Source organism: Tigriopus californicus, chromosome 8 (genome assembly GCF_007210705.1).
Source record: "Tigriopus californicus strain San Diego chromosome 8, Tcal_SD_v2.1, whole genome shotgun sequence".
Lineage (NCBI taxonomy): Eukaryota > Metazoa > Arthropoda > Copepoda > Harpacticoida > Harpacticidae > Tigriopus > Tigriopus californicus.
The window spans coordinates 11,064,292-11,079,357 of NC_081447.1; the positions used below are offsets into that span (position 1 = coordinate 11,064,292).

General features: G+C 43.5%; 2 protein-coding genes across 3 annotated transcripts; one reads left to right on the top strand and one right to left on the bottom strand.

Moving 5' to 3' along the window:
* Nucleotides 1-3,783: 3,783 nt before the first annotated feature.
* On the bottom strand, nt 3,784-10,027 carry LOC131884561 (bromodomain adjacent to zinc finger domain protein 1A-like). 2 transcript variants are annotated; one of them, XM_059232386.1, is made up of 5 exons: nt 9,745-10,027; nt 8,597-9,200; nt 5,706-8,534; nt 5,447-5,613; nt 3,784-5,382 (listed from the first exon to the last, which is right to left on the bottom strand). In XM_059232386.1, the coding sequence occupies exons 2-5, from the start codon at nt 9,188-9,190 to the stop codon at nt 4,188-4,190; spliced, it is 4,785 nt and encodes a 1,594-aa protein (XP_059088369.1). In that variant the 5' UTR covers nt 9,191-9,200; nt 9,745-10,027; the 3' UTR covers nt 3,784-4,187. The 2 variants fall into 2 exon arrangements, with proteins under 2 accessions (XP_059088369.1, XP_059088370.1); XM_059232387.1 differs by having other exon boundaries at nt 9,734-10,027.
* A 2,009-nt stretch (nt 10,028-12,036) lies between these two features.
* On the top strand, nt 12,037-12,893 carry LOC131885324 (peroxisomal membrane protein 2-like). The gene is made up of 3 exons (XM_059233347.1): nt 12,037-12,285; nt 12,351-12,581; nt 12,657-12,893. Exons 1-3 carry the CDS (start codon nt 12,136-12,138, stop codon nt 12,849-12,851), a joined length of 576 nt encoding a protein of 191 aa, XP_059089330.1. The 5' UTR covers nt 12,037-12,135; the 3' UTR covers nt 12,852-12,893.
* Nucleotides 12,894-15,066: the final 2,173 nt, after the last annotated feature.

Consider the following 15,066-nt stretch of genomic DNA (forward strand, 5'->3'; position numbering starts at 1 on the left):
CACATCATGATCACTGACGTGCAATTGGCCGTGTTTTCCAACATGTTGGGAGTGACAGTCTTCTTGTTGGTGGTCTTGTACCATTATATCGCGGCCAACAACCCGAAAAGCCATCAGGCGTGATGAATGTCGAGCTGGAACCGCCTTGCTTTCAAGGGGGGCGGGATGGATTTGTTTTCGATGGGTGGTTGTTTGACCAGTTTGCATTATCATTTCGTTGCTAAAATTTGAATAAATCGGGTTTAACTTCGAAATAACTCTTCATAGTTCCAAACTCCTAGGTATTGTGGAGTCTGCATCGTTCGGCACGGTAGATGTTGGAGATTTTAGTGGGCTTCACATTTTTGCAAAGATAAATTATCATTAAATGAAACAGGAACACGCAAAAAACACGAATAGATTTAATTGAGGTTTGCCCCGGGTCTTGTTGCCCTTTACCCATTCGGCTTGTTTTCAAGAGCAGACCCATGTCCATTTGCACCCACCAACAAAATATTGGCTTTGGCCCGCTTCAAGCTTCACGTTAGGGCATCATCAGGCTGACTGCCCTACTTGTTACAATGAAACTTTTTTTGTCGTACAATTGGTCAAGTCTTCGCTATTGATTAGGTCTGTGAGTTGTATAGGCCATTGTTTTTTCTGAACCACCTAAGTCTGCCGTTATTTTCATCACGGGGATTATTTCGTTCCAGGTTTTAGGAAAAGAGTAATTTGAGAGTTGTTGATACCGACTTATATAGGCATAACAGGTGGCAAGTGGAAAATCTTGTTCCTTGTGTGAAAATTGGTTTATGATTCTATGAGCTTTACTTTGCAACGATTTATAAATGACTTGATGTTGACTTGATCTTTAAGTTTTAGAAGCTTTAGTTTTGAAAAGATGTGAGTAAAATAGTCTCTCGCTCTGTCACCATTAGCCCTCTAGTCCACCTCATAGCTCACAGTGGTAATAAAGTTTTGACATGAAATTTGGAGCACAAAATCCCATGTAACTAAGTAGCGATGAAAAAGATGACATCATAATTCATATTCAGGAGCTAACTGAGTGTGTTCCCGATTTACATTGAGTAGTTTTTTGAAAATTTTACTTTTTATGATGTTTTTAAATATGCAATTTCTTTATGTGGGCTAGAATTCCATAAAGCAATAAAATCAAAGGTTGTTCCCAAGGGGGGCGCGTTCTGTCTGTTATGGCTTACAATTCGCCAGATGTCGCTCCAAACGCCTACATGGGCAGAACAAGGGATGTTTGTGCTCACAATGTATAGTGTGCGTTCAAAGATGCTTTATTAAACATTCTTTGGCACGTCTATGCAAGAAAATTAATGTCAAACAGCTTGCCAAACAATTTGGGAAACATTTAGTATATGACTAACAGTTTTTCTTTGAACTGTCTTCAAATAAAACCACCCAATCATAATTGTTTGCTAAATACGTATTTTGATTTCGATATCGGACCAAATGAATATGCCAGCAATCATATCATTAACTACCTTTTGTGCTTGAATCCATTTAGAATTTCCGTTCATGCATGATAAGTAAAAGATGATTGGAATAATAAGCATTTGACAAAATGGGGGATACGAGGACAAACCAAAGGTCGTTTTTATTACCAATCCCCTGAGATGTTGCTTGATATTGATTTCTAGTTGAAGACCTGTTTTACTTTTCTATGAACTATACCGTTAGCCACCGGATTGATCACTTTTGTTAGCTTTTCTATAGGTTTCCGAAATTCAGTTTTGGCAATAAATAGTAACTTTTATTTACATATTTTTCAGTTCAAGCCAAGCATGAATAAACGGACAACAATTTTCCTTGAATATCACGGTACTATTCATCAGCAGGTCACAAGTTGAAATCGTGGTCTCGTATTTTATCCTCAGGTCACGTCAGCAATGTAAACACATAAATAAAATGATAGCTTAAACAGGGTTAAAATGATATGCATATCAATAATCAGGTGACAATACAGATGGCATTGACAATGATCAGCTAAGTTTTCAGGAATAAGTAAGATAAACACTATAGGGCATGTCAACTGAAGGAAATTCAAGGAAAAATGTGGTCCTGCACCCTGATTTTGGGGAGGGAGAACTAAGACAAACATCACAGCACTAACCGCTCATTGAATTTTCAATAATTGAGTGATTTTGAGTGAGCTATATTACAAAACCCAACAAAATAAACACGTTTAGTGTTAATCGGTGAACGTACTATCAAATTGGCTCAATACCATAAAGCTATTTGCTTAAACAAGCAGGTAACATGGCATAAATGTCAAAATTCAATGCATGCACAGTGCGGTTTGGCTGGACATGTTGTCTTTGAATTTACTTCATGGAATCACGTCAGTTCTTCATGAACGCGTTCACTTGACAAGCCCTATTGAACAGGAATAGTGATGGAAATTTTGGTAGTTGTAGAGGTGAGGATGGGCTTGATTGGACAGATTGCAAATCTTGTGGCCGGACAATTGCGTGCGACCGTCAATATTCCAAAAGAATGTTGGTCCCAGGACAATGATATGATGCCACCTCCTTGACCTGGAAGAGCATGGTTTGTCCGGAAATTGCGTCCGAAAAGGTCAGGTTCCCAACAATTGCTCAGTCAATGGCAAGGGGCTCAAATTTGCTCATGAAATGCATCCATGCATTATTGGCAGTTGTAACTCCAAATAACCAAGGCATTAGAAACATAATTACAGTAATTCGTTCCTTTTTCGAAAAAGGAACTGCAAATCAATTACATTTTAAAATGGTGTAATTATAATGACCCAAAAACTAAAACAACTAATCGTTACTCGTTCCTTTTTCAACTTCCAAACTGGCCTTTCATTTTTCGTTCATTTCATGACAGTTGAGGAAGCTTAAGGCTCAACAGAGCCTCCATCCATCTAGCATATTATAAGCAATGGAAGTAAGGGTTGAAAATTGTGCTGGCTCTTAACTACTCTGAGGGTGCTCTTGGTTTTAAATTTTATTGCATTTGCTACTTTAATGTTCACATACTCTCAATCAAATTCTGTTGGACTGAAGACCTAATTCAGTGCAGCAAGGAAATTATTTCGATGCATCAAATTTCCCGAGACTCCACATTTCCATGACTTAAGCCATCAAGCAAGGAAGGTGTAATGACTTGACAATGGCTAATACTGTTTTTCCATCATCACGTTTGCGACATTGTTTCAACCATCAACAATCATTATCCCCATCGAGGGTCCCAACCTTGACTCCTCAAGGCATTATAATGAAGTACATTTTGAACAACTATCTATGCCAGAATTAAATGCAATGCTAATTTTTGAAAACAGATGACACGAAGTCTTCAAATTTTACGCATTAGGATTGCTTGAAGCCAAAAACACAATTTCTTTAGTGAAATAGAGTCTTGATGGGGCAAAAGCCATAATATTTTGGTCACCTCAAATTTTTGTACAAGTAATTGCAACGAATAACGCCATTACATTATTTTCGAGTAATGGTAGTGTAACGAATTACTATTTTTGACCAAAGTAATTGCAGCTGTAATTCGTTTCATTTATTGAGGAACTACTAATGCCCTGAAAGTGACCACGTTACATCTGGACAGAAAGGCCCAAATCAGTGTTTGGGTATTTGCATTGACACTTCCGAGGAATTCCAATCAGTTTTAGCGCCTTGGGATTAGCTTCGGCCATGTTGGTCAAGAAGCTCGTTACAGATGTGGCATTTTTCCCCGAGAATTAACCCATGCGGTTAAAACATAAGCTAGAGGTGTCAAACAAAAGTGAAGGCAAGCGGCCAAGAGATGAAACTCGTTTATTCCACGTGATTATTTTATATTGTGTTAAAAATATCTTTGCCCTATCTCAGTGGAATTGGCACAGGCAAATTTTCTTAAACGGCTGGTAAAGAGGATCATCATGATGACACGTTACACATGGGAAAATAAACAAAGCTAGTGGTTTTTCATAGTGTTCATTTGAGCAACCGCTCCTCATGGCGGTCCTCTTCATTTTATATGAGCGCAATGCGTGTTCAGGAAATACTGTGGGCGGGTGTGGACAACACGCACAATCCACGAGAAAAAAAAGGTCGACCGAGTCTATTACAATTTGCCTGCCGTAATCTCTACCGTGTTTCTAAAACCTAAGCTTGACCAAGGACCTTGAATATGCGGGAGGGGTTCGTTCGTCATGCTCCTCATCAGTAAGTTCGTCGACTCTTCTTTTTGGCGGGTTTTAGCGGGACATCGTCGTCGTTGTCTTCACTCTCGTACAAAAGCCCGAGCTTCTTGGCCTCTTTGTTGAAGAACTTTTCTAGGCGGACTCCACACTGATATTCCTCGGCGTCGTCACGGTTGTAGGTCCAACAATTTTCGAACACTTGACGAATGTCTTCCACGACCTCTTGGTTACAGGTGTACTTCATGCGGTTGATACTACTGCGGATCGTTCCGAGATCCATGGGCTTCTTGATGATTTTATGGTAATCAGGGGCATCGGCTTTGGTGATTGGCCGATCAAATGGCCATCCATCCTTGTGCTTCATCATGGCGTTGAGTAAGTCTTCGAGCACGGTCGGATTGAACATCGATTCCACGGCATCATCCACAGCCCTTCGTCGCTTGGACCGAGCACTCTGTTGGCTGTTGAGAGACTCGAGATGTTGCTGCTCAAGGAGAGTGGCCTCCATGCTTCGCTTGTTGGCGCTTCGCCGGGATCGGGTCGAACTTGATCGGGCACCGATCTCTTCACTCCCACTGCTGTTCCCAGAGTTGGTTTCGGCTTGAGTGGCTAAGGCAATCTTTTCTGATGCCTCAGCAGCGCTCCTCCGCTTACCGAGGAGCTGCGATATTGAAGGAGTCTTGGAATTTTTCTTTTCCTTCTTGGGCTTGACTTGAACCGGTGACGCTTTCCCTCGACGCTTCCGAGGTCGGGAATCTTCGTCGTCTTCCTCCAGGTCCTCTCCTTCAGCGCTATCATGTTCCGGGTCTTCTGTCTCGGAGTCTACTTCATCAACCTCCATGGTTTCATCACCTTGATCCTCGTTGCTTTCGTCTTGGAGTTCTCCATCCTCTTCGTCGACGTGCTCAGTGGCCATGGCTTCCTCTTCTTCTTCCTCCCCAGCTTCGGCAGTCTCTTCGTTTTCGTCCTCTTCTTGACTGTCCTCGACATTCTCCTCCTCATCCTCGATAAAAACTCGTCTGGATTTCTTTTTGGGCGTCCTTATTCGTTCTTTGGGTTTGCACTCATGACAGAACCAATCGCCCTCTGGAATGGACTTAAGCTTGGGCTTCAAGCAATACATATGATGGCCACGGTCGCAGCCATCGCATAAAAGCATGTTCTCGGGATCGTTTTTGCGCCGACATAACCGACATTTGGCATTTAGGAGGGACCTAAAATACAAAATATAAGTTGAAATCTTATTCGTGTCGGCAATCCATAAATTGGACTACTTACTTTGACCAAACTATAGAGTTCTCCAAGGTGGTCATGTGAATGAAGAGTTGTGCAAAGCTCTTTGAAGCCATGAGCGAGCTCTCCCATTCCTCAAAAGGAGTTAAAATGTGATCTTTGTGGCTATCCAATGGAAGTTCCTCGGTGACATCTTCCGCAGCCTCACGCTCCTACAACACAAGCATTCATTTAAAACAGGTCTTGGTCACTTGAAACATTTAGAGGCCTTCTGTTGTGTAAAATTTGATTACTCTTCTCTTACCCTATTTCGTTTTTCCTCTTCCTTCAAGCGTTTCTTCTTTTCCTTCTCATCCTCGCCCAGGGGTGGCTTGATGTATTTGCGATCGACCATTTGTCCAACCTGTAAAATGGCACTAGCCAAACCCGTGACTTTTCGCCCAAGCTCTTTGTCAGCGAAAGAGTTGCCGGAATCTCGTCGGTTCTCGTCCTCTGATGTGTGGATTCCGTTGGGGGTTCCAGGGCGGGTGGAGTCTTTACTCATAGCTCCCGATTGGAGCCTGGAGTCGGCTGGCGTCTCCAATAAAGAGGACATGCCTCCCCACTTAAGAGTGTCGCACTGTTTGTCAAATCCACCCTCGGAAATGGCTTGTTGCCAAGCGCTCCGGTCACGGATCTTGAGTGTTCCCAACGTACCAAAGAAGATCTTCTCTTCCAACTCGAGAATCTGATCGCGGAGCGTCAATTCGACGCAACATGTCGCAGATTTGGGCGTCCCCTTTTCCTCTTTTGTTCCGTTGCTGAGAACTTGAGGTATGTGTTTCTTGGACTCCAATTCGCCCTCCCCTTTGCAAAATTTAGTGGTCATATTGAACTTTTTCAGACTCTTTGCGATTCTTTCGCGCTCCCGCACGAGTTTTTCCTTTAACCCACTCTCTCGGATACCTCGATCGTTCAGGTTGTCGATGAGGTTGTCAATCTCCTCGGTGGTTTTGAAGAATGCCCAATGAGTTCGAGGTAGAATGGAAGAGTGCACGGGACAACTCTCGTCACTGGCAAGGCACGCTCCCCAGGGGAGCATTTCGTGAGGTTGGACCAGTGACTTCAGATCAGGTTTTACATCCGGAGTGGTGGTTGGATTGGTGGACGTCGAGGAGGGAGAAGAGGTCACGTCTACACTACCGTTGTTGGTCGAGAGCACCTTCTGCTTCAACGGCGCGGCAGCTTGCTTCTTGGAATATGTTTTAGTCTTCTCGTCCTGATCGTTCTCCTTGTCACTTGAGCTCTTCTCCTCTGTCTTGTCTTTTGCGTCCAAGATCTCTTGTACTCTTTTGATGGCGGTTTCTTCGTCCATGGGACCGGCCATCTCACTGTAAGGCGTGGGTAGACCCATGCAGGGCCCAACAGTGTCGTCATCGTGCTCAACAAAGACCCCAGGGACACAACCGAACATCCAGTAGCGTCGATAAGCCCGATCTCGTCCCAAAAGGTTCATCCCGGCGTTGAACTGGAGCTCAAACACTTGACCTTTGAGCTCCTCTTCCCTTTCCCAGGCTTCAGAGCGTTTGATCTCCTCCTTTCGAATCCGGTCTTTCTCCTCCTTCTCTTTCTGAGTCTGTAATGCCAACCTCTGTCGCTCGGTCAATGGTATGTTATTCTCTGTTGGAGGGTGCTCTTCCTTCCCGTTTGGTAGGGCATTTTCTTGGGCCTTTGAATCCGTGTCCTTCTTTTTGCCCTTCTCCTCTTTCTTGCGTTGCTTTTCACTTTCTTCGAGGATCCTCTGGCGTTTGTTTTCTGCGATCTTGTGCTCGCGAAGTTCCGATTTGGCCTCGTGGTACTCGTTGAGTTTTTCGTCGATCTCATCCCTGACGGTGGCGTACGTGAGAATCTGTTGCATGAGAACGGTGAGAATCTTCAGCTTGTCTTGACAACTCAGTTCAAAAACGGTTCTTCGTGTGAGGGCTTCCAAAATCTGAGGGTCGTCCATCTTCAATTGGAGGGCGGGGTCGTCCGAGAGCCGATAGCCACCTCGTTGTTGATACAACCACATGATAAGCTTCTCGCTCCGGAAGGCGCCTCCGCTTTGAAGATGAAGCCGGAGAATTTCCGTGATGGTGTACTGATCAAGATGGAGTTCCCGCAGTTTCTGACCACCTTGAGTTTTAAACGGCCACTTGGCAGCTGCGGTGGCCAACCTGATATGGTTGGCCACATCCTCGTCCTTGCCTAAGACGTTCTTGTCGATCTGATCAGGGTTTACGGTGATTTTGTCGAGTCGCACTTCGTTGTCTTCTTCATCTTGGAGATCGAAAACAGCACCAAGGAGAAAACTCAAGACATCAAAGAGCGATCCGCCAAGAGTCTCCTTGTCTGTGAGAGCTTGCTCTAGGATGTCGAAGGTAACTCCGTTGGGAAACGAGTCATGGGTTTCGAGCAGGCCATGAAAGCAGTGGATGAACTCCAACAGGGTCAAGAACTCGCCGAATAACGGGTTGGGGATCTTGCAGTGAATGGCCGTGGGTCGCGGTAACTCCTTAAGGTCGTCGCATTCAAGGTCATCTCGACGCTTTTTCCACTCGTTCATGAGCTCCTTCAACAACTTCTGCTCCTCCTTCTTGCGCTCTTTCTCCTTGGCCTTGTCCTCGATTTTGCGTTTGCGCGCCTCTTCCGCTCTAAGCTTCATCTCCTCTTTGAAGCGGGCATTTTGCTCGCGGATCTTTTTCATTTCGGCCTCGAGCTCAGCCGAGCTCTGCTTTTTGACCTTGTGAGTGCTGTTGGGAGCACTTTGAGATTTGTCTCCTTTTACCCAAGAGTCCAGGGTGCCTTGATTTTTACCCATTTTGGTGGGTTTCTTGGGCTTCTTGTCCGATTTCGGTTCCTTCTTGCTCTTGCTAGAGTGATGAACAGCCCCCGGGCCTTTCAGCCGCTTGGACTCGTCGAATTTAGGCGGGGGACCGTTGAAGATATCGGAGAACTTGATACCTTCCACATGGTATTTTTCAACGATTTCGCGTTTGAGCTGGAAATTTCCCGTTTTGCCCAAGTGGACCACATTCTTAAGAAAGAGCAGGTTCTTTTCTCGCGTGTAAAACCCTTTTTCTCGACGAACATCGTCCGCTTCGACCACGAACATCTGCCAAAAATAAAGCAACGATCAGACTGATTCCAAAACAAGGTGGACCCTGCCTCACTCACCTGATTGACCTCCGGATCGTCGGGTTCAATTTCTTCCAATTCATATTTGAACAGGTATTCGGGCGGAGAAAATGACTTTCGAGGTTTGGGTGCCGGCGTTTTTCCGGCGGCTAAGTCTTTCTGACGTTCTTCCTCTTCTTCGATGCGATCGTTTTCAATCTCTGCCTCGGTAGGGGGGATTATCCCGACCACCTTACAGTCACACCACTGCTCTTGGATGACGGCCTCGACGACTTCACCCTTGAAATAACGAGCCGAGGCGAACACGTACACATCGTCGACCACTTCGGCTAATCGACCGCGAGACGTGCGATGGGCCAACCACAGCAAACCGCGTTTCAAGGGTTTGGGCAGTGTGCCGAGTCGCTTTTTGGCCTTGCGCTCGCTCTCGACGGCCTCTTCGTAGGTGAGATTAGCCTTGCCCGTGATGGCACAAGACCAAACCAGCGAGTTGCACAGAATGGTCCTCTGAAAGAACTCTTCATAATCGCGGAAGATCTCTTTGGTGGCCTCGCAAAAGAACACTTCTTCTTCGGGGCGCAGATCGCGGGGCGGTTTGGCCCGCTGGAAAGGATTTTTCCGCAACAACGGCATGGGGCCAAGTCTGAAAGTTCAAAGAGATGCTCGCGAAGTCAAACACCGGCCTTTTATAGACGAACCCCATGCCCACCTCGGGTCCAGGACGCTCAGCTCAATGGCATCCACCCCCAAGATGGACCATTTCAGAAAGGCATGGAGCCGGAATCAGCATTAACCTAGTCACCCGGCAGGATTTTCTCGCCTTCATGAACCATTTCATAACCCCTCTTAAGTGCCACAACCTAGCATGCATCCAAAGCATCCATAGCATGCATGTACTTGTCATGAAGTGCATTCACTGCCTCAACAACCCTGAAGGAGTCGACCATCGATCAGTCGGGTCCTTGACAATGGACGTAATTGATCAGCTGTAAAAGTTAGTTGAGCTTGGTTCACGTCCCATCTTTGATCTATCTATCCTTCTTTCTTTCCCTGTCTTTGAACTCATTTGCTCGGTCGATCTGGTTCCTGGGCTCTTTGATTCTTGGGCTCTTTCTTTGTGGCTCTCTCTCTCTCATTTCCTGACCAACGAACCAACGAACGAACGAACTCACTTACTTATTACTTACCCAGTCAGACGACTCGCTCGGTTCAATTCTCAGGCGAGTACTACTCAGTCTGCTCAGTCTACTTGGCGCGTAACTCTGACGATCAATGGGATAAGCGGGTGCACCACCAGCCACGGCTCCACGGCCAATCGGCGTGGTCCGGCTCGAGGACGGCACAGGGGACCGACTCGCCGCACGCGGGTTGATGGGACCGACTTTTCCCGGGGAGGTTTCGAGTCCGGCTGCGGCAATTGGGTCTGTGGCTTAGAGGTCCGCACTCTCTCACTCACTAACTCACTCATGGGCTGGCTCCACAGCTCTTCTTCTCTGAGCTCTTTGCTCGGATATTGAGGGACGCAGGCCCAGAACCGACCCACAGGGTCAACTATGGCGGCAGTGTCTCCCTATAGTTGGCGGGAAAAAGTGTCCCAGATTTGCCGAAAATGGCCTGGCCAAGCCCAAGCCTGAAAGAAATGGGAATTTCATCCAATTTACTCCGTAATAAACTAATCGTCTAATCGAAAGGTTGAATAAGCGTGATTTACTGGGTTAATTCTGCTTTTTGGACCTGGGCTGGACAAAAACTAGGTGTGAAAATAAGTACAAAAGTAAATCATTCTTAAGAGAAGCATATAAAAATGTATCGTGATTTTCTTTTTCTTCACTTTTTAGTGGGATATAGGACACCAAGTCGAGTATTTTGGGTCCGATTGTTCAAATCGGAGGAATTTTGAAGAAAAAGCGCACATTGCCAATCTCCATTGTTCTAAAGATCACGATATGGAGACGCTGAGGGCCAGAAGGAAACAAGACAAGGAGGGAGGGGGGTCAGGATGCACCAAAAGAAGGGCCAGAAAATATATACATATATACAAAGCCCTCCATGGGCGGCTCGAGAGCAGTTCTGCTAGATTGCTATTTGCTCAGAGTCAAATGATGGCCGGGAGTATGAATGGAATCTTTTTTTTACTTGTCCAAATTCTCGGGTTTTGACTAATAAAAGGCAATGGGATTACCAGCAAGTCGCAGTTTTCAAAATTAAAACAATATTTCGTCATGTACAATATTTTTATCAGCCGTTGTAAGCCCCTCGATCTCTCAGCAAAGAAAAGGTTTGGAACACATTTTCCCACATTTTGAAATTGATTTAGAGGGGCCAGAGCAAGTATCCTTGGGTTAGAGTTTGTTTTATGACGGTCTTTATCCAGTTTGGCCTCCCTGTATAAAAATGGGGGCCAAATATTTAGCCCTGGCTGTTGGAGTAGATATCAGGGTTCCCAACTTACATGAAAGTAGAAATATCTTCTAATCATATTACCCAGTTCCAAATTCAAGTGCGATAACAACCTGCACATTTACTGTCATCCAATAACCTTTCCTCACATATATATTTGGATCCCTTCCTCAATACTTGCTACTCTTACCTCGAACGGTTTGAAAAATAAATGAAAGGTAACCCTGTGCCATGCCTTGAGTGTTTGGCGCGCGCGATTGTCAAATCAGGCTGTTTTGGCACGACCAGACTCCAGGGCTAATGAAGGGCCCAAGTTTCCCGCCATCTCTTTTCAAAATGCACCACCAGCGAGAGTGGAACTCAAAATGAATTAATCAAAATCAACATAATGGGCATAATTCGGAGGATAACGATAGTATTCGAACTTTTTGCCGCCATTTCGTTTGTTTCACTGAATTGCACTGAATCCAGTCTAATCAACTCATCTGATATGCTCATTGTATCATCTATCTTTGTATTGCTTCCATTTTCTCGATCGCCTTTGGTCGCTACACAATTATCGAGTTGAAAGGTGTGAAAAAAGATTTGCATATCTATTGAGGGGTTTATGGTGGATGAAATTACCGCGGACGGAATTCTTGGCTGTGGGAGTTCACGGCAAAGGTTAACAATTGATGCAGATCCTTCTTAAGGCAACCGATGGGATTTGGGTCCTACATTGCTAAGTGCCCCGCATAGGAATGTCCTGGAAGCCGTGATGTATTTCCCCTGTCTATATATAAGACCCTTAGAAGGACGCTTACAACCTCTTGTAGCCCAACCACACACATCTGGAAATACTATACATGAGGTGTTGGTGGATTTCTACAATCAAAGACCTTCAAGCCAGAGGGTGAAATCTTTACTAATTGAATTATATTTTAGCCAAATAAAGGTGACCAATCAGAAATGGTCAGTGGTTCCTGCAGTACCGAAGGCCAACCAAACCTGCTGTAAGCTTTTAAACGAGTGTTTGCAGGCGATTTGATCTCAGCCTCACATGCGCAACCGAGCTTTGACGTAGTTTGCTTGAAGCCCGAGACTGCATCTCCATCCATTGGTAGATTGTCCATCGTGTTATACGTACTGCTTCAGAACCAGTTTGTACTCTGAAATTCAGTCGATTTTAAACGCCAATCATGGCGCAACAAGGTATTTCAATCTTACATCCCATTTACGACCTGGTGCGTGTGTACACGACGCTACTGCGAGAAAGGCCTTTGCTGACAAAGGCCGTGACCAGTGGATTAATAAGTGCCCTAGGCAATGGCATTTCTCAACTCATAAAGGTGACTCAACTTGGGTATCTCTTGCACGTACCATAACTGACACGGTTCCCCGCGAATGGTTCCAGGCCCGATCAGAACAATTCAAAGAGTTCCGCTTCAACGCCAAATCATTGAGAGCATTTGGGATTCTGGGGTTTGTAGGGATCGCTCCTATTGTCCATTATTTCTTCCAATTCTTGAGCCAAGTAGTGCCGCCTAATGCAGAGAATGGAATGGTGAAGCGGGTTTTGTTGGAACGCATGATACTCGCCCCTCTGAATACACTAGTTAGCGTGGTCATCTTAGACATTTGTCAAGTAAGTGAGCATGATCATAAACATGAATATATTATACCTCAGGAGGTTGTAATTGAGGAGAGTTTTCTTTTATAGGACCAATTCCATTGGGACAAGACATCGGCCAAGTTCGCACCTGTTTTCCTTGGCAACTTAAAGTTTTGGACCATCCCACAATTCATCAACGTGAACTTTGTTCCAATAGAATATCGCGTGTTGTTTGGAAACGTTTTTGGAGTCATCTGGAACGTGTATTTGTCATTTGCCATGTCAAAGAAATCTCTTGATTAATGTTGTGTGTTTGGGACAAGAAGCAATTACTTTTTAAAATTAGCTGCTTTTATCGCACAATATTCATTTTTCAATTTACCGACTGTCTAGTAATTTGTCTTCCAGAATCAAATTGAAAGCAGCCCAGTTTTGAAAATTGAAAATGTTAGCAGATTATTGCATAAGTTACGAAGACAGTGGCCAAACCAAAACACGATATTTTTGTACGTTTATCTTCATTCTAGATGGATTTTTTAACCATCAGTCTGGAATGGACTTATAAATTCATTAGAATCTTTTATGTAGGGAAATTGTTACGACTAAAACACCCAAAACTGCCTCGTTCGCTTCTTTTCAACTATGTACAAATTGACAGTTTTAATATGTCCTATTTGTTTGTTCATTGTCAATTTGCTATAATCTCTGTTAAGACAAGACCACTACCAGAAAGTCGTAGTTTTAGGTTCAATGCAAAGGCAATAATGTCGGGCTTGGCCAAATGATTGTGTTACTTCCACTCTTATCTTTGCAAATTTTTGGGCGAGAATAACCCACAAATACATGCCTCGGTATCGGCGCACCACTCATAAGTAATAAAACTACTCAAAAACATTGCTAGACCTGAAAAAGCTTGCCACCTCTGAATATTTTTTAAGCATAACATATTAAATGACTCGTCAATATTCATACATTAGAATAAAAGCTATTGCGAGAAAGATTTGAAACCCTCAGTTTGAAAATATTATGAATCACCTACTCCACAAACAGGGTGACACATGTAACATGAGATCACGCAACTATGGAAATGCAACTCTAAAAAAACATAATGTTATGTAAAATATACGTAATCTTACGTATTCCCTACGAATACATGACGGCAGCAAATTGAGCAATGAAAAAGCCTGAGAAAGAAGAGAGGGGGACTTCATTAGTGAATCTCAATTTTGGTGCATTTTCACCTCCACCCAAAACCGACCTTTTTATTGTTATTGGCAATGCTGTACACAGACTTATCAGTCTAGAGATCGGACTTGAATTAGATTTGCACGTAGAGCAGCAATTCGACAGGGGTTTTTCGTAACCGGTTTTCTTGTTTGGATAGTTCAGACCATCCACACAGAAAAAAACCTATTACTCATTACAACGAGCCCTCTTTGATTTCTGCTCATTGTAAAAATCATTTGCAAGTCAAATTTCTACTTATCACACGAAAGAAGTTGTTTCCAGCCAGGTATACATGAAAAGAAAAGATAAAAAAGAAAGTACTTTTGATGAATTGCATTTGTAAGTAGTGTAACTTCAGTTGTGATTTCCTACGTTGGTTATCTTTGTATGTATTTGCAATCAGTAACTTTTTTTAAAGTAATTGGAACATTACTGGGCTTGTAAATGTTATTTTGGATAAATCCACCATACTACTCGTAGTACGAGCAATTTTCGGACAGATTTATATTTTGGAGCACAGGTCCCAGCCTTTCCCAAATTGGAACGGCTTAGTGGACTTTCAGACTCCAGTTAAATGACGGCATTGGCAATTGACATGGGTAAGTATTTTTGATAGTATTGAAATTAATTGGCTTAATGATTTTCGAATTCCAGCGAGTTCCTGTTCATAAGTCAAATTCTCATGGGAGTATATGTGTTGGTTAGTATTGATCTGTAATCATGGACGAATTTTACCTTTGTCCTCTGAATTATACCGCAAGCTGCCTGCGCAAAAAGTTTTGGATTCTACCTTGGTAATGACGCTTTTGTCTATGGATATTTAAATTATCATCTATTCCAATTTTTCGACGCTTTAGAAAGTAAACATGAGCCACAAAGTTGTGGGCATGAGCATGCATTAAAAGAGTCATTTTGGGGGGAAATCAAAGCACGAGGTAAAAATCAACGGAAAATGATGTTCAACTAACCTTTGCCCCCAAAATACCAATCCAAAAGCTATTATCCACCTTTTTTATTAATATTTTTTACGTTTTATCAACAAACTTTGGCTGAACATCTCAACTCAGTTGAAAACTATTTAAGTGAAAATCGAAGCCATTTTTCCAATCTTTATTAGTGATTAAAAGGATTTTTTTTTTCATTTTCAACTAATTCATTAAGCAATCGTTTGTTTTTTGCAAAACAGATGTTTCGACATATCACTTCTCCATTTCAAGATGAAACTAGGCTTGGAACACCGAGTTTGAAAATTTGGACAAACCGGTTTATTGCCTATTCAGCTTTTTAATTT

Coding starts and splice junctions, on each gene's coding strand:
- LOC131884561 (XM_059232386.1), bottom strand. CDS start 9,190: ATGCCGTTGTTGCGGAAAAATCCTTTCCAGCGGGCCAAACCGCCCCGC. Junction 8,535..8,596: donor ACGATCCGGAGGTCAATCAG/GTGAGTGAGGCA, acceptor TATTTTTGGCAG/ATGTTCGTGGTCGAAGCGGA. Junction 5,383..5,446: donor AACTCTATAGTTTGGTCAAA/GTAAGTAGTCCA, acceptor TTTGTATTTTAG/GTCCCTCCTAAATGCCAAAT.
- LOC131885324 (XM_059233347.1), top strand. CDS start 12,136: ATGGCGCAACAAGGTATTTCAATCTTACATCCCATTTACGACCTGGTG. Junction 12,286..12,350: donor GCATTTCTCAACTCATAAAG/GTGACTCAACTT, acceptor GAATGGTTCCAG/GCCCGATCAGAACAATTCAA. Junction 12,582..12,656: donor TCATCTTAGACATTTGTCAA/GTAAGTGAGCAT, acceptor TTTCTTTTATAG/GACCAATTCCATTGGGACAA.